Below are 19,345 nucleotides of genomic sequence, written 5' to 3'. Positions count from 1 at the left end.
AAAATCTCTGGAGTAAAAGAAAAATGATAAACAACACTTTCCAAGCCGCCCTTATACGAAATCAAATGTATACGTGTATCACACAACTGTGAAGGCGTTGGTATAGTTCTCTCTTTATAAGGCATTGATATTTATTTAAACATAAAGGTGTTTCCAAATTTCTATTCATCATTTTATTGTTAACAGTATTTCTATTTTAATTCTTATTACATTTTTGCCTGGCACTGTTACTTCCTTTTGCTGCTGTGTTGATCGTGAATTTCTTCTATGGAGGAACGATAAAGGTACATCTCATCTCATCTCATCTAATCTTATCTTATCTTATACTTTTGTATGTATTTTAATATCTATTCAGTGTTTTGTTTGGACCCTGGCTGAATATTAAAATGTTTTCATCATCATCATCATCATCATCATCATCATCATCATCATCATCATCATCATCATCATCATCATCATCATCATGACAGAAATTAACCTCCAGCCTACTGCTGGGCTCATATTCTTCTGATGAAACGTGCAGGACAGTCAGAGAATTTATGTAGAATGAGGAAACGTCCCAACTCAGAGTACAAGACGTTTTAACTTTTTCAAGAATCGTCCAGTAAACACTGTCCTGTCCTTTCTTGTGGAACTCAACTCATTCGAACCTGTCATCCCTCTCTGAACCTGTGCCCCCTCTTCTTATTAAAAGAAGCAGGGCTGTGTGTGTGTCTGTGTGTGTGTTTGTCGGGGGTTGGGAGGTGGAGGGGTAGGGGGCTACACTCCAGTCGTCCCACCTCTCTCTCTCTCTCTCTCTCTCTCTCTCTCTCTCTCTCTCTCTCTCTCTCTCTCTCCCACAGTCAAAGACGCTCCAAACTTGCGGAGCGCACCGCGCCAAACTCTCCAAAGAGTTTACAGCTCCTGCTTCGGGACCGAGAGGAGACAGGAAACGCTCTAGAGACGATTATTCTAGGCGGAAAAGTTGAATGGCAGCGTCGGGAATGGCGCAGAGGCGGAATGGTCCTCCAGCCGAGCCGCACACGTGATCCCAGAGGCCACCGGTGACACTTTTCACTATTTATTTATTTGCAAGGGGGACGAGGACAGGACAACTCAAGGAGAGCTCACAGGAGAGAAGTCAAAGTGTGGTGGGAGCGCGAGTGTCACAGGAGTCCAGTCCCCTCGACGCGATGGTCTGTGCGCCGGGACTCAGCTGGGTGCTCCTCAGCGCCCTGCTGCACACCGCGGCACCCTGGGGCGCACGGCAAGCCGACAGACCGAAGCAGTGCGACGCACCGAAGTCGGTGAGTGGTGTTGGAGGAACTTTACTTAAGTCATAATAATCATGTATGATAATACTTGACAGAAACACACACACACACATACACACACACACACACACACAAACCACAAAACAGCGGCTGACACTAAGTCCCATGTTTGACAGGTCGTTCCTTAGCTTGCAGAGTTTAGAGAAAACAGTGACACTTGTTATTAATGAAATTAAATTATATTATTATGAAAATTATGTAGACAATTATTATTGTAATTTAATTGTTAGTTTGTCTAAATGTCAATACTAATCCTATGAATTAAAAGCACCCTACATTTGCATCTGCTAGGATGAGCTCAAATGTTACAACATTTTATACATTATCACATTTGATTATGCGTTAAAATAATTAATGTTCAATTAAATTAAGTGAGTGGGATAATGAATGTAGACTAATGTTACATTAACGGGACAAATATGGAGAGATAGAATAAAGCCTAATGATTCCCTATAATAATAATAATAATAATAATGATAATAATGATAATAATGATAATAATGATAATAATAATTATTTATTATCGATAATAATTTATGTCCAGGGGTTTAAACCGTTACCTTTTCAAAATAAGAGACGCTCAGTTCTCACCTCCCTGTGCAGCTCCAGCTTTCACGGACTCGGGGCCTCACAAATTAACTGATGTTTGCCAATAGACATCTGCACCTCTCGCCCACTGCACGGCTGTTTATGTGACAAACCCACGGGTGACTTGACTACATGCGCAGAAAACGTTTCTGACCTTTGAGAGAGGTGATCGTGTTCCAGCGCCACATACGCACGCACACGCACAGACACATATATACGCATGGCCTCTCAAAACCGCTTATCAGACATATTGGTGGAATTATGGAAGTGAACTGCGCGGCACCTTGAGCACTCCAGCTCCATTATAACGTGTCTGCGCGCCCGTTTGTCTCCCACCGTGAACGCACATGAGGATGGGGTAAAAAAAAGTTAATCAAAATCATGACTGCAAACCTCTCATCCAACACGCGCGTCTCTCTTCAGGGGGAAAACAGCAGGACGGGCCTGTAGCTGTGACCTCTGCAGACACTCGCGGTCGCGCCCGTGAGGGTGAATGTTATTGAGGTTGTCATTAGGAGTCGTTCGGAGATCACAGGCCTTTGTTGCGTTATTGCATTATGTGCGGAGAACGGATCCGTTGTGTGAGATCACAGAGGGCCCCGTGCTCCCTCGCTTCATGTGATTTGTAATGCGTCAGTACAGTGGTCTCTGTTTTCTGTTAAGAGTCATTTCCCCCCCCATTAAAAGAAAAAAACGGGGAGCCTGCGTGCATGGGCTTCCTCTCTCCAGAGAAGACCACGCAGCTTTCACTGAAGGGACCTCGACCCTCTGCTCCTGCAGGAGAACTCACACAAGCTGCACTTTCCATATCCAAATGTGTTATTTTATGTGTTATTTAATAAGAGAATATTTGCTCGTTAGCCGAACATGCAAAAAAAAAAATGAAAGAAAAAAAAATTGGAGATGTCTCTGAACCCTCAGCCTGCAGCGTCAAATGTGAAAGTTGATTAAAAAAGCTCTGTTTAAACACCGAAAACTGAACAGCGCTTTGAAATTAAATCTTGCACTTTAAGATTTATTTTGTCTAGAAGGATGTTCTGCCAGAAATACAGGCTGTACATGTCAGTGCACTTCATTATGATGATAACAGAACATCCACTTCCCTCGCCTTCTTGGCAGCTGTATTTGAGACGTTTTATGTGGCAGGAGGCAGCGTTGGCAGCGTGCAGCATCACATGCTGCAGGAAATCTTGATTACATTTTGAGAAGTAAACAATTTCTAAGAATAACTTTATTTAAGAGTAATGGGTTTCATCCCCTCAAATGCCTGATTACGCCGCGTGTCAGACGCCAGAAGTTTGATATTGCTTATACAAGAAAATTTCTTTTTTTCCCTTCATATTTGAATAATGCCTACATCAAAGTTATATGCACATGCGCAGCACGTTTTCAGAGCACTTAACAGGAAACATATTTTAAATGCAACATGCTCTGACTTAAAGTGGCTGTGATCATTTCATTTCCATTGTGACATTGTTTTGTACGATAACCGCAATAGACAAACACTTCCTGTAGTGTAAGACATCCAGGACAAAAAGCAGTGCTGAACTTGAGGCTGTCAGCAGCACATCTCCCTGACTGGTTTAAAAAAAAAAAAAAAAAGTATCATAGAGGGGTCAGAGCAGGAGAGCAGGTTTCTTTTAGTTTTTGGCTTTTATGAGCCCCATTGCAGTATATTTGCACTGTAGCCTTCAAAATGCTTCCCAGGCCCAAAAGAGGCTTTGGCAAACTGAGGTATGCACCTCAACAATACACAGGGGTCTGTTTGCAGCCCAGAAGGCCCCTCTATAAACTCCCTGCACTGCACCTCAGTTGCCGTCGTCTGTATGAAATGGTATTTCAATCTTTCACTCGTTGACCTGAGCCTATGAGCCAGAAAACCACAATAGAGGGAAAATGTGTCAGCTTTAGTTTTAGGGCGAGGTGATTTGCTCCAGTGTGATGGCTCTGGTATTTTTGTTTCCTTTTGCTCTCAAAATCTTTTGCCTTCATCTTTTATTTTCTTCCCTCTTCTCCTGCCTCGGACTCTTCCACAGCAAAGTGACATGAACTCCTTCCTGTGGACAGTGAGGCGTTCACCTCCTCATCCACCCTCTTACTTATTTGGCACCATCCACGTCCCCTACACACGAGTATGGGACTTCATCCCCAACAACCTGAAGCAGGCTTTCTACAACAGCCCGAATGTTTTCTTTGAGCTGGACCTGACCGACCCTCAGACCATCTCCAAGCTGACCAGCTGTCAGCTGCTGCCCCATGGGCAGAACCTGCAGACGCTGCTACCTCGGGACTTGTACCGCCGCCTCAAACGCCACCTGGACTACGTCAAACACATGATGCCTTACTGGATGACCTCTGACCAGCGTGGCCGCGGCCTGTATGCCGACTACCTGTTCAACGCCATAGCAGGGAACTGGGAGAGGAAAAGGCCTGTGTGGGTGATGCTGATGGTCAACTCGCTGACAGAGCTGGACATCCGGTCCAGGGGGACGCCGGTGCTGGACCTGTTCTTGGCTCAGGAAGCTGAGAAGATGAGGAAGACGACAGGGGCAGTGGAGCGGGTGGAGGAGCAGTGTCACCCCCTCAATGGGCTCAACTTCTCTCAGGTAAGAGGAGAGTTTTTTCACATATTTGAGTGGATACACCGGGAACTCCAGGAACTCGAGGGGGCCTGAGAAGAACCCTGGAGTTGTGGATCCATCTGCTTGTAGTGTTGAACACAACAAGTTGGACTCAATGATCCACTGTAAAAGTTGAGTGTATGTGGTAAAATTTCTGGTGTTGCTCCGTCTTTGAGAGCAACAGCCTGAGAATGTGGGAGAAGGCAATATAGGAAGAGACAAGGTGATTAAAAGTCTTCTGCGTAAAGACAGCTTTACGGTTATGGATTCTCCTCGACCTCACTATACAAACACTCAACAGCTGAATCTGCAAAGAAAGAGATCAGGCTGAGTAACGCACATCCTGAAAAGATAAGAAAAGGTGAGAAGAGCGGAGATTTCCCTCTTTCATTACAGCGGACTGTCTGTTTGAGTGTCTGTGGAAACACGAGACTCTCACTGCAATCAGAGAATAAGAAATGAAGGAAATGACCCAGTGAACTGATGAGCAGAGCATAGGGAGTGGATTGTGGAATTCTTTCAGCTTCTTATTTGGTAGTTAAGTGCGTCCTCTGTTTAAAGGCCCGTGTGAAAATTTTCAAAAATGTAAAATAAACTAGTGTGAAGGGGGGGGGGGGGGTTCCCAGGGTGGGTTTGCAACTGAGCCAACACAATGCATAAAACAGTTGTTGTTCATATACACTGTGTTTGATGAGGTATATATAAGTATTTAAGACTAAATACAGTATCTACAGGGAGTGTTTCCATGTTTAATTTATAGTGAGATGGCCTTAATGCTTTCAAAGCTGAGTCACCTGGGTTAAATAGTAAGAGATAATTCTTCCAACCGCTGGAGGTCCCTCTGGGATGAGGATGTTCTCTTCAACTCCCTCCACAACCTTTCATCTGCATTAAAACATCTCCGTATGGGTGTGTTTGTGTGTGTGTGTATTCATAACCGAACACATGTGCTTTGCCTGCGCGGAACTCCACACACGAAGGCGCCGTGTGAGCCTGCAAAACTCGGTGCAAGCAGCATTGGCGGCGCATTGCAACAGATTCTGTGAAAGGCCGAAGCCTACATGTGACGGGTCGCAGGTCTCTGGGGCTAATTTGAGAGGCAGTGGGCTCATAGCCTCTCCGCTTTCATCAACACCTCCTAACGACACTGTCAAAAACCGCACTGCATGCCCTGCACATGCCTGAGAGCTTTACTGCCCCTAGAAATAAGCTCAGCAAGGCCCACTGGGCTTCTCAGTAATGAAGAGGACAAGTGGAAATGGTGTTAGGAAAGGCTTTGCAGTTTTTTTAGTCTGTTAATTCCTGTGGCCTGCCCTTTTCTTGTCATTAGAGTATTCATGTCCCTGATGTGACATACGCTGGCAGGCACTGCCCCTAAAGGCAACACTGTCTTGAATGACACTGTTACAGAGTTTGACCAACTTAAGAAAACTGTGTTAATGTTCCTGGAGAATTGTGTTTCACTTCGATCTTCATGATCTATCATTCCTCAGTGCTCAAAAGCACAGGCAGAAAACTCTGGATTTACAGTGGACGGTAAAACTTTTACAAGACAGGTGCTCAAATTCAGATAAGAGTTTTATTGCCATGGAAATTCTGTCCAAATGGGATCACGGATAACTTGAGTTTCACCCTGCCACAACACGAGCACTGCCGGACTGCAGCTTTCAGCCCCCTGGTTTCCAGATATGTATGAGAACAAGTCAGAGCCCAACTGAAACTGACATGGAAACCATTATTCTCAATTATAATAATTTGTGATTTAATCTGAACACTATGGTTGATTGGATCCCTCTACGCTCGACTGCAGCAGCGATGAGGTCAGAGGAGGATGGATAGACAGAGAGTCAAAGAGAAAATGCGTGGGTGGGAATCAGAAGAAAGGGAAGTGAGACACTGGAGAGAGGGAAAGGCAGAGACAGACTGCGGAGCAGAGAGAGAGCAAAGTCAGCCGAGGGGTTGAGAATGCACAGAGACTGATGTACATCGCCTCACCACTAACGCTAATCTGAAACATGAGCGATTCTTAAAAGGGGAGTTGGGAGAGGATCCAAACTCTGCCGGCCCACATATTATTTGTTCTCAATAAAAAAGTAGCTGCTTACAATATCCTATAATTTTGCGCTTAGAAACATAAACGCTGGTGATTTATCATCTATCACAATGAAGATTCGTCCGTGGCACCTGGCAGTGGGGCACGCTCTACAGTGGGAGACAGGTTTGTTCAGCCCTGCGGGTTACGTTGTCTTGCGGGGAACCTGTGACCTCAGAGGATGTTGTTTTTAGACAAAAAGTGCTGCAGTAAATGAATCAACCTCTGTGGGGATGAGAGGGGGGGCGGAGGGGGAGCTTTAGTGCAGTGATCCTTGGTGAGGTGGGTGATAGCGCAGCAGAGACAAGGAGACCTCTAATGAAGACTCCCGTCTTTCTGAGGCCTCTTTATGGTCCCATTTGATATCAGAGAGGTGTGGATGACTCTGTGAGAGGGAGGTTATATTCTGTGGAAACAGAGACTGGTCGTGATGCATGGTTCTTCTCCACTTCCGTGGAGGTTGATGTAAGTTGACAACTGGGCGAGCCGACGAGCACCAAAGTCTTTGTGAATGCTCCGATTGGGAAGGGCTGGAGAAACCTTAGTGTCTCAGAGGGAGCAAGCATTTCAACCAAATCTCCAAGATTCCACATCACCTATTATGCTTCCTCTTCCCCATCGTGTAAATTGATCCGTCGTCAATTAGAATAATGTCTCTGAAGATGCAAGGTATTTTTTTTGGGCTGTTGAATTAGAAACAAGAAATTCCCTCTCTCAGCAGTCAGCACCATGATAACGGTGCAGCACGGTTGTTGGTGCCCAGCATCAAACGTCAGTGGCTTATTTCCACCTACATGCTGTATATTTTTGGAGATAAGACGCAGAACAAAAATGGATTTAGTGCGCAGCCTGTTGGCCTCTCCCTCTCTCACCAAATAAACACCCGTATTTATTTTCCCTGGGTCGCATTGCAGCTGAGGCCACTGGCCCATGTCGGAGAGAAATTACATCATATCAGTGGCGCCTGCCTCCCTGGGCATGGGTCAAAGGTCATGGCGGGAGGTGGTTGTGGAGCCGCGGAGCAGCAGAGCGGTGAGGAGACTGGCAGTCTGCTGGGGTCAGTCTGGGCAACTGCTGAGCAGGCACAGGCAGGCAGCACCCAAATCTGATAGAGTACCCGGCCCGGCGTCTGGTCAGGCCGAATTTCCATCAGCTATTTTGTGCTAAGAGTTGTGTGAGAGACAGTTTGTGCGAGTGTGAGAAAGAGACAGAAATGGCGGTCGGCACACCTCAGTGTTGCCAGGTCGGGGCTGCAGAAGGGGCTGCGCAAGGGTTTTTCAGGGATAGTGGCGCCGTAGGTGACAGACTCCAGTTTCCTCCCAGCAGGAGGGTTGTCCTCCTCCTGGTGAGGAGGATCTTTGTTTACAGCCTCACTCTCAGTCGGACGTGTCTATTTCCATCAGGGCAGCTCCTGTGCCATCCTCCTGCTGGTGAGGACGCTGCACTGAAGCTGACGCTGCAGTCTGACATGTGCTGTGGTCACAGCGGGACGCCTTAAATCCTGGAGATGTAACCGAAGTATCATGATCATGTATTTCTTGAGGATATGATTATCCGAAATGTGATGATGTTTAGGATTTGTAATATTACTGTATGTATGAAACTGTATAATGAAAGGCACTTGGTGTCTTGGACAGCAAACTCAGAGTTTTATAAAGTGAAAATCATGTCCGTCCGAGCCAGAGACACCCCCTTTAGACCCAACAGAGTTTCCCATAAGTCTTTTTTATTTCACAAGACATTCTTTGTGATTTGTAGTTGTGTTTGGTTTTCCAATTCAGATTGGACTGCATAGCCCAGGGATAGAAGTCAGTGATTTGAAAATGATTTTAAATCAGTAAAAGTCAAATACAGCACATATCCAGGAGGAATGTTTTTCTCTGAACAGATCCAGAAGTTTCTGGCCGTGCATGGCAGCTTCTTGATGTGCCGTAAGCAAGCGACTGTAATAGTCTGGGCCCAGGGTAGTGAACGTCTCCAAAGACTGGGCAAGGGTTTCTAAGAGCAACAGCAGAAATGAAATCAAAATACGATTCCCATGCGTCGTATCAAATCATGCAGAATACTTTGTCTTTCTTGGATCGTGTTCACCTAAACAGGACATCTTTAAAGGGAGGAATTAACTAACGCCAAACCTTACCCATTTCCAAATATTTACATTTCGTGACGGGTGTGTAAGTTTAGGTTTGAAGGGATGCGTCGGCCGCGGAGTCTGACTGATGGAAAAAGCGACTCGGTGGCTGCACTTGCTCGTCTTTTCTCTGACCTCCTCATTCCTTTTGGATTTCATTTCAGTTCTTCTCGCTCCCTATCTTTCTCCCTGACGTGTCCTGGGGCTCTGGTTGTCTCATTGCTAAACCATTGCTCATCTGCACACATGCACATCAACATACACACACACAAACACACACACACACACTGGGTGGAAAAAAGAGGTGGAAGGAGAGGAGGAGAAGGGGAAGAGGAGATTACCTTTAAAGTGTGCTGGCGACGTGTATCCCCTCTTTAAGCGTGACATCTGAGGGTGTTTCACATCTAAGCTATAATTACCTGCGCAAATATGTGGAAAACTGCAGGGCGACACGTATCAGGTCGATCATCTGGTCCCGTCGGCAGGCAGACGGCAGTCCCACTGTTGCACTAATAACTTAATAGGCCCCTTAATGACCAAATAGCCTGCTGCCATCCAGAAGCACTTAGACAATTATGTGCTGGCCAGAACCCTGCACGATGAGGCGAGATGGAGGGAGGCAGAGAGGCAGATATGGACGAACAGAAATCCGGGACCCTGTGCACTTGACAACTGTATGAGACCCAGTTTCTTTATCTCGATTCATATTTATACAATGAGAAATTAGAGGTGAAAGAAAAAAAACGTGTTACAGCCACGATTGAGTTTGATGTTGATGGGAGAGTAATACATTGTGGCTCCAAGAAATGTTCCGTTTAAAGTAAGTGCCACAATTTTAGCATTTTCTTAACTGGAAAAACGAAGTCGACCTCACTTTCTCCACTTGCCTGCCCTTACTCATTTATTCAAAGTTGACAGTGGCAAGTATTTCGAACAAATAAATCACGTGGCGGTGCGGAGAATTGAGTTTGTCTTGCTAGGGTGGACTTCTTTATCCTGCAGAACTTTGTTAAAAACTTTCAACAATCAATAAACCTGCTTTTCTGCTCCTCTATAAACTCCAGTCCAACAGAGGTCACATCCCTTTTCTCACTCGAGTACCTGAGAGACCGGCCGTAATGACTCCACCATATTGTCGCTGAGATTGAGAAGCAGAGTGTACCAAAGTATGGAGCGCTCCTCCATACTTTGGTGTCCAGTGTGCCAGGTCTTTCCCTTCGCCCACATTCTGCCTTTGGTGGAGAAAGTGAGCGTTCCTTTCTTTCCCTTCTGCTCCTGTCACAGTGTGGATCCATCCTCCCTCTGCATACACACACACACACACACACACACACACACACACACACACACACACATAAACACACAGCATATTTGCATGTTACATATTAGCTCATCACAACAAGGGAAACTGTAGTACATTGTATAGGCTGAGTTTCTGTGGAAAGGTCAGGTAGTTTCCATAAAGGCTGAGGTTAATCTCAGGTTGTGTGAGCCAGAGGCTGATTGATCACAGACAGGAATGTGACTGACTGATTTCCTCGGAGACCCACTTGGCCCCTCTGGAATGTTGTTGTCTTTTGGGACGGCGTTGTTTAATAACCTTTGTTTAACCAGGTTAGCCCTGCCGAAAGCAACAGATCACTGTGCAGATCTGAGGCGCTCTGTGTGTGCTGCTGCAGTTTGTGCTTTTTCTCTCTTTTAGATAATATCACTCACGGCTTTATTCTGTTTAAACTGTGGGAGGGCTTTTGAAAACAGAACAACAGTTTATAGCTTTGTTTCTCCAGGCTGTTGCACTTTTTGTTGTTACTTTTCAAATTTCAAAGTAAAAGAAATAAAGACTGAAAGCTTGAGATAGAAGTGTGTATAGACTGTATGAAAATGGACAACATGTGATCTCTTCCTCCCACTATCCAGAAATGAAGCCAAAATATTCAGAATACGAAAGCCACCATTTTGCGTATTTAGATATGTGCAGTAGAGATTTGCAGTAGGGACCTTTATGCTGCGGCATCAAGGTCCCGCAGACTCAACTAATCATGAATCAGTCGGAGCTGTCAATCATTTCATCATTCTTTTCACCAAATTGTTATGACTTCAAATAAGAAATTAAATCCAAATTTACTGGAAAAACAGTGTGATAAGAACTACCTTAAATGACAGAAATGATCTTTGAGAAAAAAAAATGACGTGGATTACAGTAACTTGGCAAACATCCCAACCCCTAACATGGAGGAGGTGACATTTTGGCCTATACTGCTGCCAACCACCGGCTGGTGATTGAGACATTTTTTAGATCTACCATATCTTCCGTCTACGGTTGAAACTCTGGCTCCTTTCTCACATGTTCACAACTCACCAATCACCATGTGAAGTTAGCATGAACATCTGAAGATATTCAAGAATCCAATAAGTGATTCTGTTGAAACATGCTAGCCGGAGTCTGAAGTTTTTTAACTGCAACAGAGCTGGAGCAAGAATTTAGATTTCTGTCCACACCATTTGTCTTTAAAGTTAATATAAATGTGCAGCAGCCACAAATATTACCCTGAGTTATTGCTAATAAACGTAGGATGTGAGACAGCAGGACCTGACTTTTTATCTTTATGGTGGTTTGAAAAGATTGCCAGTGCAATATGGCATGTTCGGTGGTCCGAGATGAACTCAGTGTAGCGGCCTGCCTGTGACATCAGCCCCGGCACACACACACCACACACCTCTTACACACCACTGGCCTACAGTCATAAATAAGTGCCAGCAGAGAACAACTGAGCGTGAGTGTGTGTGTGTGTGTGTGTGTGTGTGTGTGTGTGTGCGTGTGTGTGTGTGTGTGTGTGAGTGTGTGTGTGAGTGTGTGTGTTGAGCCAGGCTTGTCAGGGATTAGGTAGCATTAGCGGAGCCCTCTCACTGAACCTGGTTTTAATGTGACCCATGCTTCTTCGCTGGCCCCTCTGCCCTGTCCCCATTATACACAACCCAGTGGACCACTTCAGCTCTACTTACAACCTGCCCCTGCACCTCTCACCTTTCTTTACCCCCTCTACCCCAAAACATACTTGTTCACGCTCGTTTTCACTCTTAGCTCATTTATTTGCATGATCCTGGAAGACAAATAATAAAGTTTTATGGATGTTTTTTTCTCCAGTCAGAGGCGAACAGTTTTTATGGCCAATAGTGTGTGTCACACATAGAGAGGTGAATTAGAAGGAGGGTTTAATGAAACAATCTGCTACTGAGCTCAAAGCTGGAGTGAAAGCAGATTGAGTATAAGTGGGTACTTTATTCAACCCTGTACGCTGGTTTGTTTGTCAGCATGATTACGCTGCTACTGAATAGATTTCCACAAAACTTGGGAATAAGGATGAGACATGGGCCAAAAGATAATCTTTGAAATTTTGTGGTGGATTTGAACAAAAAGAACAGATCAAGTATTTTATTTTTTACTTTCTTTAACATTGCGAGATTTGCATGTTTTCTGACATTAGAATAGTTCATGGATTTTAGGGGACAGACATTTGAGAGTGTTTTCAATTTGGTGACGATCCAAATGAAAATCCAGATTTAACTGATTTAAATGTGGTTTCCAACGGGGACTGTTGGCCCTTGGCAGAGGTATGGGCTCGACTGTGTGCCATTCTAGATCTACTTCTGCCAAAGTGCTTATGTTTCTATGTGTGTTGTTTTTTTACACAAAAACAATTCAACCTATTTCCATTAACTAGTGTGGAGGGAAGGGGCCTGACTTCAACTTTTTCTCAGAGAGGAGTTCATGAATCTTGATGAAAACAAAATGGTGGAGGGATGCACTTTACTGAGTTCCATTCTAGATGTTTTTATTTTCATGTAGGTGAATCTCTCGTGTTAAGAGACACGTGTCCTTTATTTCACTCATGAGGTAGGTGATACTCTTGTTGAGTCTTGTAAACCACTGATGTCATGCTCATTCAGAAATATAGAGGCACTTAAGAGGAATTAACTACAATGGCTGCTTCTTTGCTGCCACAGACAGACTGGGCACGACTCGGTCCCCAAGTCCCCGACTGATGTGAGAACTGCCGGTTGGAGCTCTTGAAACAAGGCTCCACTCGTAAACTCTATTAAAGACCACATAAATCTCCGCCCCCAGGACACAATCAGGTACAGCGCCACCCTTTACTCACACACACCCCTCCATAACAGTACCTCCGAGGCAGACTGATAAACCAGCATGGAGACACGCAGGAAAGACACTAAGTAGGCAGACAGGGTGAGTTGTATAGAATGAAGGAGGAATCATTGAGAAAAAGGAGGAGGGAAGCCAGACAATCTGACTGACTGGTGGGCGGCCAGGAAAGCAAGATGGTCGAGACTAGAGAGACAGGGAATCAGGAGACAGTCCTTCGAACAATTAACAAGATGTCCGACAGACGTGCTCTGGTACCAGCACCCGCAGTTTGGCAGGGACTGATTACTTTGGAGATAAGTGAAAGCACGGACTCAGAGTTTCACAGGTCTAACTCGGCTGAGTCACCAATTTGAAAAATGTTACCATCTGTACAAACCTTCTTCCTCCCATTACAGACCTGGTTTCAGTCGCTCTCCTCCGTGCTGTGCTCCAGCCTCGCTCCTCCCTGTGACGCATGACAGAGGGATCTAGTTTGTGCCTGTGTGTTTGAAATGAAATGAAGCTGTGGGTGCATAATACGATGATGCCTTCATGTGCGTTCGTTTTTTTTTCAAATGCTGTTTAAGCTTTAGTAGGGACTAAAACAGCAAAGTGTCGGACTTGCATTTAAAAACATAGGAGCGGACCACTGGAAACAGGCCTCGTGTTTCCAGTGGTCCTCATCAAAATCTTTCAGCCACTGGTCAATAAATCTGTTTTTACCCCGGTCTGCACTCAGTAGCTCAGCGATTTATATGTGCAGTCAGGCCTTTGTTTCACCCTTCAAATTAGAGTTCCCAGAGCTTTCTCTGAGCCAGATTGACAGAGCGAGCTGGTTGTCCTATCCTTGCCCTCTGGATGACCTCATCCTTTTGACTAAAGCCCCGGTGCAACCCCCCTCTTCTCCAACGCTGCCGCTGAACATGACTTTTTCAGTAAATTGGATTGACGAAGGCCGTACACACTTTTGTTTCAATAAGACAAAGTGTTTGATGAAAACTTGGATTGAAGCAGATTATTTTGACTGCTGATGCAATATATGATGAGTCTACTGTAAAGGTTTGGGTGAAGCAATCCTACACAGCCGATACCTAAAGGAACAAAAATCAACTCAGATTTGCTGACAGGCAACATAAACATCACTGTATGTGTCTACTTAACATTAACTCGTTAGCCTACAATCAGCTAGTAGCTACCTCAAACTCGAGTTGACACCTAGGCTAAATGCCTAAATCTAAATGAACAAAAGCTTGGCTGTATTTCACCCAAAATTATTCCGGCAGCAAACAAACTGCTATTCCGTATAAAGGGAGGAACTCGTCTGACTGGCGACACATGGGATACATTTGAGAGCAGAGGGAAGCACCGTGTTTGACTGTTTGCGTGACCCGTCCGGCAGTGTGGGCGTAAATCTGTTAAAAGTTAGTAGTTAAAAGTTTAACTTACAATTTGCTATACCAATAATAAAAAAAAGCTGTTTTTCTTTTTTAAAAGAAGAAGTATTAGTTCTGGCTCCGTTTAGGCACCGGAACAGTTTTAAAAGTATTGATTTACCACCTGTACCAGAAAAAAAATAAAAACCTTACTGCTTTTTAAGATAAATGAGGTAGGGGACACTAACATAACGTTCCTGAACTCTTTAGCACAGTTTCTATCCTGTGTGAAAACTCTTATCCATTTGGTACATTAAAGGGATGAAAAATACTGATAAAATTGGCTGCCCTGCTGTTGACGTGTGACCTGGTCAATCCTTACCACGAGAGCAAGAACCAAAAGAAAAGGGGATTACGAGAAAGAGAAGCCAAAGAACAGGGACAGGAGCAGGCAGCGGGGATAAAGAAGCAGGAATAACCCCAAAGCTTTACTCTGGCAAAATGGGAAAGAGAGGAGAGGAAAATAAAATAGTCCAATTTGGGGGAACTGGAGGGAGCAAAAGCAACAATAACACAGGAAACCTTTCACTCTCCCCACTCAACAGGTTCCTCTTTGCCAAAACACAAAAGACAACAATAAAAAAACACATAAAGGATGCTTCTGTGAGGTTTTTCTCACTTCTCTTCTTTTGGTCAGTGCGAGCCCCCCTCACCCCCCCCAGCTTCCCTCACATCACGGTCAATTTCACCTGTCATTCTCCAGCGGAGTTTTTCCAACACAGTTCTTCTACCTTTTCCCAAGGCACACGGTCTCTTGGCGTCCACTGGAACAGTTTAAATATAATATCAAACATATGGCAAAGTTTATGGAAGGTAAATGAGATGAGAAATCAAATTTACTTACGAGAGTCGTATTGGGACCACGGTCTCCGAGGGGGTGCTGTTGTTTAGGAAGAGCCCAAATGATGGGCAGCTGTTATTACAGCCACAAACTGTGGGCGGGGGGGAGCAGATATAGGGGATCGGATGAATGATGAGGGAGGGTGGGGGAGAAGGCTCATGGGTGAGGAAAAAGGGGTGAGAGGGAGTCCAAGTTGAGCAAGAGGTTCTCTCAGTGGGTGGCTCTTTGCTCATTTATTTCCCTCGTCCTCTTGAGGGTGTGCATCATGTGACGATGTGTAATTGGCCTGCGGTCACACCAGAGTTGTGCAAACAGATTAGCGGGGAAACATGTCAGCCTGAGGGGCGGCTGGAGTGGATGTGTGCGCGGCGTGTGAATCTCAGCTGTGAGATTGTGTGGGAAACGTTTGATGGAGTAAAACCTTTATTAATGTTGAGCAGGTGGGGCGGCTGACTTTGTCGCGGACAAATTTGTTGTCGTGGGTCCACGTGGGAATGTCTACAGCTCACGTCTTTAGAGGCAGTTACACAAAGCATATCGAATGCAAACACATGCAGATTTTCAATGCTTCATTTGCGTCGACTAAATTAAATTATGTTTGCACGGGACTCATATATTCCAGAGGTTCAATGTGGTTTGAGGACACTTGAGGATATAAATCTTGGTTTCTTCCATAAAGCCTGGCTGCGGGCCGAGCTACTGCACCACTGCACACACACACTGAACAGATGATGAATGCATGGTCTGCTTTATGATTCAAAAACCTCTCACAGCAAGTGCGCAGCTGATGTACACAACTTCAGCTTTTTTTTTCCGATTGCGAGAATGTTAATAACATTTCAAAGCACTGCCTTGACACATTGGGAAGTTCGATTGTTTCCTTTCCTGCCAAGAGTCTGGTCCCACTCTCATATCCAATACCATGCAAGCAGCCGATCAGCTTAGTTTAAAGGCAAATTCATGGTTTCACTGTTAACGAGTCTGCTACGTGTCCTCATGATGTCAATGTCCTCATCTACCATAGTCTGTTAGGATACTTACGGACACCTATGTGGACGTCTGTATCCTCGACACCTGTTTGTGTCCAGGTACCATATTTCCACCGACTGGAATTCAAACCGGGATCAGGTACTTATCCGTATTTTAAGGACGAATGGAACCATGGGAATGTACACAGACACGGAATGAACAAAGTGTTGTCAACTCCAGTGAGACTTGAAACACGAAGAGAAACTTGTCTGGCTCACTAATCAAAATGTTGTCTTTGACTTCCATGGGTGTCTGCTGGTTTCCTGGCAACCAGACCTTTCACAATGAAGAAACAGTCAAATTAAATATGTATTGCTAAAACAGCAATCCACGTCTGAACTGTTAAATAAGAGAAAGAAACTGTTTGCTCTGGGAACAGACAGGTTCTGCACAAGCAAACATTCCTGCAGCTGAGCTGAGGAGACGGACAATCAGAGGGTGTCAGGAGGAATAAAGAGCCAGGCACAAATCTCATGTACGCACTGTACCAGCATTCAGATCTGTGAGTTTAACTTGGCTGCAGAAAGTCGGTGTGTAAGCAGACGCACATATTGGTTTCTGATGCCCCTGTCAGCTCGGTGCCAGACCACCTGCTTTCAGCTAGTAACAGCATCCCATAATAAACCACTTAATGTGAATGGCAACCATATTTTACCCTGAAGTACTTCAATTCCTATATCGTCAGGGCTTTTATTTCCAGCTGATTTCTGGTTCAGGTAAAGGCAAGTTCGTAATAGTTTCTAGCTCATTGTACAGGAAATCATTTTACACATTTTTCACAATTAAAAGTATTCATGTTTTTCTGGTACCACTTCCTAGTAAATCATCTTTAATCAGAGGATTTCTTATAAATTTGTTTTGAATAATGGTTCGGCCCTTCTGTGTGGAGCATGTTGTCCAGATGAGTGTGAATTGTTCTGTAGTCTCTATGTGTCATCCCTGTGTCTGCTGGGATTGGCTGCAGCTCCTCCATGACCCTCAAAGTGAAAAAGGAAAAGTTAAAGCTAATGGATGATCATTGATCCACTGAAGCTTGTCATTGATATAAAGCTGAGGTTTTATTGCTGTAGAATGATAAACTCTTCACCATATAGTATCTTTAGTGTATTGTGGTGTTTGGAGTGAAGGGCTCCACTGTGACGTTCCTCTGCCAATGGTCTCGAGCGCTGGTGGCCCTCATCATCAAATGTCATGTTGCAACTTTACAGAACCTGATAACATGAAAAATACTTAGTGGGTGCAGTTTGAGCCAAACCATGCTCTGGTTCAAATTCCATGTTTTGAAATATTCTTTTGCTGTTGACTCTCTCAGGTAATAGCATCAACGCCTCAGGCGGCCGTCAGAGGCCTGACAGACAGTCGGTGCAGACATACGTGCCATTATTGTCAGCCAAAAGCTCGAGAAGCTCAGAGCAAATGAGTATTGGAATGGAAACACAAGTTTATTTTATCCGCTTGCCAAAATGCAAGGGGGAGAGTGCATGAGAGACATGGAGAAAAGAGAGACAGGGAAAGACGGAGCGAGGGAGGCCAGGCCCCCTCAAAGCCTCTGTAGTCAGCTCTGGTGACGGCCAACCCAAGCACTTGAGAGCAGTGTGAATGGCTTTTTAATGCATGCTAACAGCCACGGTATTTAGTGGGATGTGGGGGATGGATGGAGGGTTACGCTGAATGATCGGGAGATTGGAGAATGGATGAGAGTGGCGACAACGTTTGGACACAATGTCCCAGATGACCACTACTGTAACGCCACTGCCATCGCCACACATGGCTGCAGTCTGGGTTTCATGCTAGCGAACATATTTTTAAAATCTGTGGTCTTTGCTCTGACTCCATGGTCATTAATCTTTTCGTCCCAGTATTTGTCTTGAGGTCTTGTTATTTTTTCCTGAGACTGACACAAATTAAGTCTCAATTATGTGGAAATCAGAGGAGTAATTGCCGTCATTTCTCGAATATCTATAGATGCATGTCCAGCTGGCTACTGATTATACACACACACTCAAATGGGAAGTATACACTGTGGAGAAATGCTGTCCAATAAAAGTACAATACAAAGTCCAATATACCATTAATTATGAGCCTGACAAATTTGCACACCATTGGGTGATGGTCAGAGGGAAGACATTGGCTCGTCTCTGCCTTGGACGTGATCATGATCTGCAATGATTTATATTTTCCTACAGTTGCCTCAAGAAAAGAGTTCTTCAGCGTTGTAGTGCTGCAGAGGCTGTAAAAGTTAAAGGAGTGAAAGTGATCACAAGATCACAAGATCACTTTCACTGTTTTTATCTGTTGACCCCTTTTTGAAGAGTTCAGTCAGTGAACATCAGTGATTTCAAGCACTGTGTGTGTGTGTGTGTGTGTGTGTGTGTGTGTTTGTGTGTCTGTGTGTGTGTGTGAGCTTGCTTTTCTACATTACCCTATTTATACTTTTATATACAAAAAAAGACGTGTGTCAAGTCTCCTTGGAAAAAACTGGCATTTATAAAAAAACATGACCTTTGACCTTAGCTAATTTTTTCTATAGTAAAAAATGTTGGGTCCGCTCTGCAAATAGCGCAATGCATAATTTGTGTGTTCTGTCATGTTATGGTTTAGTTTTACGCTGCTTTGCCAAGACAAGCAAGTTGTGCCAGATAAAGGGAGAGAGAGCGAGCTCGCATGTGCAAAAGGTTTCAATAAATTAGACTTTTACGGAAAAACTAAAGATTTTGTAAATCATTTCATTGGCCTCACTGTCGTAAAACTCAAGCACATGTACTGAATAGCAATGCACTTTATATCTGTCCAAATGTAAAAAAAGAAAAAAAAAGAAGCAAAGACAGAAAGAATAAAACAACCAGAGAAAACCACAGAGATCTATTTTTATCGAGTTAATCAGAGGAGGAATACTGGTCTATGAAAATCAGTCAGATCATATAAACCACATAAACTTTGTATCTATCTTACCTCAAGCCGACTGCTGTTTACACAAAACAGCCCTGGACTCAAACAAAAGCTGGAACGCTCCCTGGAAACTCAAAAGATGAGGATGATGAGAGGAGGAAAGAGACGGAGACATAGAACAGGACATGTTTGAAGAGGAGATAGACAACAAGCAGGGATATTACAAGGCTGCCTTTCATTTTGATTTCGAGAAGAATAAAACTA

General features: G+C 44.4%; 1 protein-coding gene across 1 annotated transcript in view; it reads left to right on the top strand.

The window, feature by feature from the left end:
- The first annotated feature begins 864 nt into the window (after window positions 1-864).
- trabd2b (TraB domain containing 2B) overlaps window positions 865-19,345 on the top strand; it is a 65,633-nt gene continuing 47,152 nt past the window's right edge. Inside the window, exons 1-2 of the mRNA XM_062394820.1 lie at window positions 865-1,286; window positions 3,938-4,507. Coding sequence (XP_062250804.1) covers window positions 1,173-1,286; window positions 3,938-4,507 — 684 coding nt within the window. The 5' untranslated portion in view covers window positions 865-1,172. The remainder of the gene's footprint in view (window positions 1,287-3,937; window positions 4,508-19,345) is intronic.

This window comes from Platichthys flesus, chromosome 9, assembly GCF_949316205.1.
Source record: "Platichthys flesus chromosome 9, fPlaFle2.1, whole genome shotgun sequence".
In the NCBI taxonomy this organism is placed as follows: domain Eukaryota; kingdom Metazoa; phylum Chordata; class Actinopteri; order Pleuronectiformes; family Pleuronectidae; genus Platichthys; species Platichthys flesus.
Note: the sequence above shows the minus strand (reverse complement) of the source record. Positions and strands in the feature narration are given on the sequence as shown.